This window comes from Cebus imitator, unplaced genomic scaffold (genome assembly GCF_001604975.1).
Source record: "Cebus imitator isolate Cc_AM_T3 unplaced genomic scaffold, Cebus_imitator-1.0 Scaffold18, whole genome shotgun sequence".
NCBI classification, from domain to species: Eukaryota; Metazoa; Chordata; class Mammalia; order Primates; family Cebidae; genus Cebus; species Cebus imitator.
Genome location: NW_016107333.1, coordinates 6,188,260 through 6,196,927, shown reverse-complemented (window position 1 = coordinate 6,196,927; position 8,668 = coordinate 6,188,260). Strand labels below are relative to the sequence as shown.

Sequence of the window (8,668 nt, the reverse complement as noted above, 5' to 3'; positions counted from 1 at the left end):
AAGATACCGATCTTATTACCTCTGTTTTGCAGATGAGAAAACTGAGACTCAAAGAGGTTAAGTGAGCCGGGCGCACTGGCTCACACCTGTAATCCCAGCACTTTGGGAGGCAGAGATGGGTGGATCACTTGAGGTCAGGCATTTGAGACCAGCCTGGGCAACATGGTGAAACGCTGTCTCCACTAAAAATACAAAAATTAGCTGGGCATGGTGGCCCACACTTGTAATCCCAGCTACTCAAGAGGCTAAGGCAGGAGAATCGCTTGAACTCAGGAGGCAGAGGTTGCAGTGAGCCAAGATCGCACCCCTGCACTCCAGCCTGGGAAACAGAGTGAGACTCCATCTCAAAAAATAAATAAAAAAGAGGTCAAGTGACATTCATTACAAGATCCCAACTCCCAAGCCCAAGTCTTGACCATGGAGCTATGTCTTGGTTGGCAGTGGCAGGGATGGGAAGTTCCCCTTCCTTGAAACCATAGGATCTAGAGACACAAAAGGGAATGTGAGCTTGAATGTATTTGGCCAGAAACTTAGAACAGCTCCTGTGGGCTCTGCTGGACTCACACGTCATACAGGGAGGCCAGCCCACAGTTTGCTCTGTGGTGGCTATAGAATCGATTTTCCAGATCAATGTGGGTCTCCCCGATGAGGTCGTCAGAACTCACGAGGTCATGATCAAATATGGCCACCGTCATCTCCGTCTCAGCTGGGAGAGAGATGCTTAACTCCAGGATCCTGGCAAGGAGGGAGAGGGGCTGAGGTCACTTCCATGCCCCAGGAAGTGGTCTGGGGAGGGGTGGGGATGTCAGCAGCTCCCGTCCATTCCCCAGGCCAGCAGCCACAAGGCCACAGGGCTGGATGGTCAAGTTGCTCCCCCAGCTACCCCATTCCCACCCCGCAGGGCCCAGCCTCACTTTCCAAAGATGGGGTTGAGCTGCTTGGGGATATAGCGCTCCTTGGTGTCCTGCCGCTCCCGGCCAGCGCTCACCACCACATAAGGGTCTGCTTTGCTGTTAGGGTCTGCAGGAGCCAGGTTGGTAGCCTAGGGGAACAGCATGGAGTGAAGTTGAGAGAAACATTATGATACCCCAGGGTTATCCTTGTCGGACCTAAATTCCTATGGAATGTAAGCAGGAAGTTATCAAGGAGAGATCTCCCACTATGAGGAGTTAATGGAGAAGTTGGACAAGATGATTTTCATTTTCAACTAGTTATGAAACAGTTAAGACATACAAATAGGTATAAAAGAAAAGTACAATGAAACAAAGTATTTTTAAAGATGTATAAGGGACTTACTATTCAACTCATAACTTTCTATATGGTTTACATTTTATTTTTTAATTTATTATTTCTTTTAAATAGAGATGGGGGTTTCACTATGTTGCCCACACTGGTCTCAAACTGCTGACCACAGCAAGTGATCTACCTGCCTCGACCCCCTAAAGTGCTGGGAAGTCGAGGCAGGTAGATCACTTGCTGTGGTCAGGAGTTTGAGACCAGCCTGGCCATCATGGTGAAACTCCATCTCTACTAAAAACACAAAAATTAGCCAGGGGTGGTGGTGTGCGTGTAATCTCAGCTACCCAGGAGGCTAAGGCAAGAGAATCACTTGAACCTGGGAGGCAAAGTTGCAGTGAGCTGAGATCATGCCACTGTACTCTTGCCTGGGCGACAGAACTAAACTGTCTAAAAAAAAAAAAAAAAAAAAAAAGGAAATTATTTCCTGTGTAGTTTCTCCCCTCCCCGCCCCACTTTTCTTTTTGTAGAGACAGGGGTCTTGCTATGTTGCTCAGGCTGGTGCTGAACTCCTGGCCTCAAATGATTTTCCCACCTCAGCCTCCCAAAGTGCTGGGATTACACAGTGTGGGCCACCACACCTCCAGTCCTGTATAGTTTCTTGACTGAAAGTTGTTTGTTAAGTTTTTCAACTGTTGTTTGCCTAAAGAGGTCTTCTATTTTTTCTTTTTCTTGAATGAGTATTTTCTAGGACACACAATTCAAGGGTGGTAGTTATTTTTCTCTGGGTGCTTTGAGTGTGTGTGTGTGTGTGTGTGTGTGTGTGTGTGTGTGTGTATATATATATATATATATTTTTTTTTTTTTTTTTTTATTTTTTTTTTTTTTTTTTTTAAGACAGGCTTTCACCGTGTTGGTCAGGCTGATCTTGAACTCCCGACCTCAGGTGATCCGCCCGCCGTGGCCTCCAAAGTGCTTGGATTACAGGCATGAGCCACCACGCCCGGCCAGAATATATTATTCTGTTTTTCTTCCAGCACTTTTGGTTGCTGTAGAGAAGTTGATAGGATGTCATTCCATTGTAGTAACCTGTTTTCTCTCTGATTACCTTTTCATCTTTTTAATTTAGAGATTGGATCTCATTCTGTTGCCCAGTCTGGTCTTGAGAACTCCTGGCCTCAAGCAATCCTCCCACCTCAGCCTTCTGAGTACTTGGGATTACAGGCATGAGCCACTGTGCCAACTTATCTTTTTGCTTTTTGATATTTACATTTTCCATAGCACTTATGCCTTTTTTTTTTCTTTTTGAGACAGAGTCTCAGTCTGTTGCCCAGGTTGGAGTGCAGTGGCACAATCTCAGCTCACTGCAACCTCTACCTCCCCAGTTCAAGCGATTCTCCTGCCTCAGCCTCCTGAGTTGCTAGGATTACAGGCACGTGCCACAAAACCCGGGTAATTTTTATATTATTAGTAGAGGCAGAGTTTCACCATGCTGGCCAAGCTGGTCTCGAACTCCTGACCTCAGGCGACTTGCCTGCGTTGGCCTTCCAAAGTGCCAGGATTACAGGTGTGAGCCACCGCACCAGGCTGTATTTATGCCTTTCTAGCCACTGTAACATTTACTTATTTTGCTAATGTTTGTTTCTCCTACTAGAATGCAAGCTTCACAAAGACAAAGCTTTTTTTTCTCCTAGTGATTACATATTAATTTTATTATTTGAAATCTCTTTCCTCTCTTGTCCTGTCCAAATCCTAGTTAGGGATACTCAGTCAAGCCTTCATTTCTTGTGCCAGACAGCCTTGGTGGTTCACACCTATAATCCCAGCGCTTTGGGAGGCCAAGACAGGCAGGAACTCAGGAGTTCGAGACCAGCTTGGGCAACATGACGAAACCCTGTCTCTACTAAAAAATAGAAAAAATTAGCTGGGCATGGTGGCATGTGCCTCTAATCCCAGCTATTTCAGGGACTGAGGTGGGAGGATCGCTTGAGCCCAGAAGGTCAGGCTGCAGTGAGCCATGATCATGTCACTGCACCCCACCCTGGGCAACAGAGCAAGACCCTGTCTCAAAAAAAAAAAAAAAAAAAAAAAAAAAAAAAAAAAAAAAAAAAAAAAAAAAAAAAAAAAAAAAAAAAAAAAAAAAAAAAAAAAAAAAAAAACCCACAAATTTACTACAAAGCTACAGTAATAAAGGAGTATGGTAGGGGCATAAACATAGAAGAACAGAATTGAGAGTTCAGTCAATCAATTTTCAACAAAGTTACCTAGACCATTCAATGGGAAAAGAGCCATCTCTCCAACAAATGGAGCGAGACAACTGGACTGTCACATGCGAAAGCATAAGGTCAGACCCTCACCTCACACTATATACAAAAACTAACCTCGTGTGGATCACAGGCTTAAATGTGAGAGCCAAAACTACAAAACTCATAACAGAAAATAAGCAAAAGTCGTCATGACCTTTGATTTTGCAAAGGTTTCTTAGATAAAAACAAAAAGCACAGTCAATAAAAGAAAAAAAAAAAAACAGATACATTGGACTTCATCAAAACTAAAACTTACTTTTATGCTTCAAAGGACACTCTCAATAGAGTGAAAAGACAACCTAGAAAGTGAAAGAAAATATCTGCAAGCTACAAGAATCTGGTAGCCAGAATATACAAAGAACTCCTACAACTCAGCAACAAAACAACAATTAATCTAACTTTAAAATGGTCAAAGGACTTTGACACGTCTCCAAGAGGCACAAAGGTCTAAAAAGCACATGAAGATTGTTCAGTGTCATTAGCCACTAGGAAACAAAACCACAATGAGATACTACTTCACACCCACTAAAATGACCTTATTTTATTTTTTATTTTTTTCTCTGAGATGGAGTCTTGCTCTTCTGTTGCCCAGGCTGGAGTGCAGTGGCACAATCTCGGCTCACTGCAACTTCCAACACCCGGATTCAAGCGATTCTCCTGCCTCAGCCTCCCGCATAGTTGGGATTGCAGGTGCTTGCCACCACACCCAACTAATTTTTATATTTTTAGTAGACAAGTTTTTACCATGTTGGTCAGGCTGGTCTCAAACTCCTGACCTCGTGATCCACCCACCTTGGCCTCCCAAAGTGCTGGGATTACAGGCATGAGCCACCACAGTGGGCTGAGCTTAATTTTTTTGAAAGCACAATAAAGGCCAGGCACGGTGGCTCATGTCTGTAATCCCAGCACTTTGGGAGGCCAAGGCAGGCAGATTACGAGGTCAAGAGTTCGAGACCAGCCTGGTCAACAGGGTCGAACCCCGTCTCTACTAAAAATACAAAAAAAATAGCCACACATGGTGGCATTCGCCTGTAATCCCAGCTACTCTGGAGGCTGAGGCAGGAGAGTTTCTTGAACCCAGGAGGCAGAAGTTGCAGTTAGCTAAGATCGTGCCACTGCACTCTAGCCTGGGTGACAGAGCAAGACCCTGTCTCAAAAAAAAAAAAAAAAAAAAAAAAAAAGCTACACCCCAGAGTAGCAGCATCAGCGACCTAACACAGGGGATGGGAAATAGACTTCACTAAAATTATCCAGCCAGTCACTAAATAAATAAGCAAATAACAAGAAGAAACCACAGTACCCAGAGTTGCTACCATATATTACCTAAAATGCCATTTCCAACAAAAAATTATGAGGCATGCAAAGTAATAGAAAAATTATTTTTCCATCCATCCCGCAAAAAAGGAGGTAACAGAAAATGCCTGTGAGAGCAACCCAATGTTGAATTTAACAGGAAAGTATTTCAAAGTAGCCAGTGTAAATATGTACAGAGAACTGAAGGAAAGCTTGATTAGAGAAGGAAGGTATGATGATGACATTGCATCAAATAGAGAATATCAGTAAAGAGATACACATTTTTTAAAAAGAACTAAATGAAAATTTTAGTTTTCATTTAGTTGAAAAGTACAATAACTGAAATTTAAAATTCACTAGAGAGGCTCAATAGATATGAACTAACAAAAGAAAGAATTGGCAAACTTGAAGCTAGATCAAAAGCAATTACACAAGTCGAAGAACAAAGAGAAAAAAGAAAAATGAAATCAAGCCTCAAACAAATGTGGACCACCATTAAGTGCACCAACGTTCATATAATGGGAGCATTAGGAGGAGACAGAGGGCTAAGTGGTGTGGCTCACGCCTGTAATCCCAACACTTCAGGAGGCTGAGGCAGGTGGATCATTTGAGGTCAGGAGTTCGAAACCAGCCTGGTCAACACGGTGAAACCCCATCTCGAAAACTAGCCAGGCATGGTGGTGCGTGCCTATAGTCCCAGCTACTCTGGAGGCTGAGCTGGGAGAATTGCTTGAACCCAGAAGGCGAAGGTTGCAGTGAGCTGAGACTGTGCCATTGTACTACAGCCTGGGCAACAAGAGCAAAACTCCATCTCAAAACAAAAACAAAGAAGGCAAGAGAGAGAAAATAAGGAAAAAAATGGCTGAATATCCAGTACTATCATTACTTTTTTTGTTTTTGTTTTTTGAGACGTCACTCTTATCAACCAGGCTGGAGTGCAATGGTGTGATCTTGGTTCACTGCAACCTCCGCCTCCTGGGTTCAAGTGATTCTCTTGCCTCAGCTCCCAAGTAGCTGGGATTACAGGTGCCCACCACCACACCCAGCTAATTTTTGTATTTTTAGTAGAGACGGGTTTCACCATGTTGGCCAGACTGGTCTCAAACTCCTGACCTCAGGTCATCTGCCACCCAAAGTGATGGGATTACAGGCATGAGCCACCGTGCCCCGCCCACCACTCACCTTCTTTACATTAGCACTCTCTTTAGGTTCTCATTAATCCTTCCTGTATTTCTGTTTTATATGCATTTTCCTGTATCATTTTCTTTCCTACCTGAGAGTAGCTTACTGTAGATACTCTTTCACACTTTACTGTTTTCACTTTATAGTATGTCCTGGAAATTGCTCCATTTAAGTTCATAGAGATCGTCCTCATTCTGTTTTACATAGTAAACATAGTACTTCATTGTGTGGATGGACCGTAGTTTATTCAACCTCTCTCCTGCGTATGGGAATTCAGTAGGATTTTTTTTTTTTTTTTTTTTTTTTGGGACGGAGTTTCACTCTTGTTACCCAGGCTGGAGTGCAATGGCGCGATCTCGGCTCACCGCAACCTCCGCCTCCTGGGTTCAGGCAATTCTCCTGCCTCAGCCTCCTGAGTAGCTGGGATTACAGGCACGTGCCACCATGCCCAGCTAATTTTTTGTATTTTTAGTAGAGACGGGGTTTCACCATGTTGACCAGGATGGTCTCGATCTCTTGACCTCGTGATCCACCCGCCTCGGCCTCCCACAGTGCTGGGATTACAGGCTTGAGCCACCGCGCCCGGCCTGAGACTGGGTCTTAAAAAAAGGCCTGTTGCCTAGGCTGAAGTACAGTTGTATGATCTCAACTCATAGCAGCCTCAACTTCCCATGCTCAAGTGATCCTCCCACCTCAGCTTCCTAAGTAGCTGGGACTATAGGTATGTGCCATCATGCCTGGCTAATTTTAATTTGTAAAGATAGGTTCTCACTATGTTGCCCAGGCTGGTCTGGAACGCCTGAGCTCAAATAATCTTCCTGCCTTGCCCTCCCAAAATGCAAGGATTACACTGTGAGGTACCACATCCAGCCTAAGAGTTTATTATCATTATTTTTTGAAACAGGGCCTCACTTTGTTGCCCAGGCTGGAGTGTAACATGTCTCACTGCAGCCTCAACCTCCCAGGCTCAAGTGATCCTCCCACCTCAGCCACCCAAGCAGCCGGGACTACAGGTATGTGCCACCACGCCTGGCTAATAATTTTTTGTAGAGACAGGGTTTTGCTGTATTGCCCAGGCTGGTCTTGAACTCCTGAGCTCAAGCAATCTGCCCTCCTCAGCTTTTCCAAGTGCTAGGATTACAGGTGTGAGCCACCAAGCCTGGCTGAGATTTGATTTTTAATGGTCTTTCATTGAAAAATTTTTTATTTGGTTATTTCCAAATAACTGCTGAGTCATTTTTGATAACCTTTTATTCTCTGCTTCTGAAATATTTTAAACAGTTGTTTTACATTTTTAAAAATTTTTTTTGGAGACAGTCTCGCTCTGTCGCCAGGCTGGCGTGCAGTGGCATGATCTCAGCTTACTGGAACCTCCACCTCCTCGGTTCAAGCAATTCTCCTGCCTTGGCCTCCCAAGTAGCTGGGATTACAGGCATGTGCCACCACGCCCAGCTAATTTTTGTATTTTTAGTAGAGATGAGGTTTCACCATGTTGGCATGGATGGTCTTGATCTCTTGACCTCATGATCCCAAAGCACTGGGATTACAGACGTGAGCCACCATGCCCAGCCACATTGTTTCATATATTTTTATATATTTTTATAAAGACGGGGGTCTCGAGGCCAGGGGCAGTGGCTCATGCCTGTAATCCTAGCTACTCACGAGGGTGAGGCAGGAGAATTGCTTGAACCCGGGAGGCGGAGGTTGCAGTGAGCCGAGATCCTGCCTTTGCATTCCAGCCTGGGCAACAAGAACGAAACTCTGTTTCAAAAAAAAACAAAAAATGTTGGGAGTCTCACTGTGTTGCCCAGGCTGGTCTTGAACTCCTGGGTTCAAGCAATCCTCCTGCCTTGGCTTCCCAAAGTGCTGGGATTATAGACAGGAGCCACAGCACTCAGGCTATTTTACATTCTAATATTTGAAAATTCTAACATTCAAAGCCCTTCAATGTCTAATTCTCTTTTGTGCTGTGTCTTCTGACAAATTTTCCTGGTAGATTTTCTCGAGTAGTTTATAATTTTATATTTTGAGCCCATATTTGGTTATTTAAATCTGTGGAACCTGTGAAACCAGATTTGGAAACACTTTGAGCCAATCTGCCCGCTTTGAGTTTTCTGGACTAAGCAGATATATGAATTCAATCCATGTGAAGGAAAAACTCTAATAATAAATTCTAAAGATGACATTTCTTTTTTTCCTGTTTCTCGAAACTGGAACAGAGGCTGAGACAGACCATCTACCTCACAGGCTCCCTTCCCCAGGGCAGGGGGGATGGGGTGTCCCCTTGCCTACCTTTCACCGAGGTCTTGCTTCATGCAAGGGTCTTGCTTCTGGCTCCCCAGCCTGCACAGGCTATAAGAGCCTGAGGCTAGACCAGAGGCAGTGGCTCACGCCTGTAATCTCAGCACTTTGGGAGGCTGAGGCGGGTGGATCAGAGGTGAAGAGTTCAAGACCAGCCTGTCCAAGATGGTGAAACCCTATCTCTACTAAAAATACAAAAATTAGCCAGTTGTGATAGCAGGTGCCTATAATCCCAGCTTCTCAGAAGGCTGAAGCAGAGAGTTGCTTGAACCTGGAAGGCGAAGGTTGTAGTGAGCCAAGATCACGACACTGCACTCCAGCCTGGGTGACAGAGCGAGACTCCATCTCAA

At 44.4% G+C, this 8,668-nt stretch overlaps 1 protein-coding gene across 1 annotated transcript in view; it reads right to left on the bottom strand.

The window, feature by feature from the left end:
* The window catches only part of LOC108292451 (fer-1-like protein 4), a 45,522-nt gene that overhangs the window by 5,518 nt on the left and 31,336 nt on the right, over positions 1-8,668 (bottom strand). Inside the window, 2 exon segments of the mRNA XM_017513404.2 lie at positions 565-735; positions 915-1,042. Of these exon segments, the coding sequence (XP_017368893.2) occupies positions 565-735; positions 915-1,042 (299 nt within the window).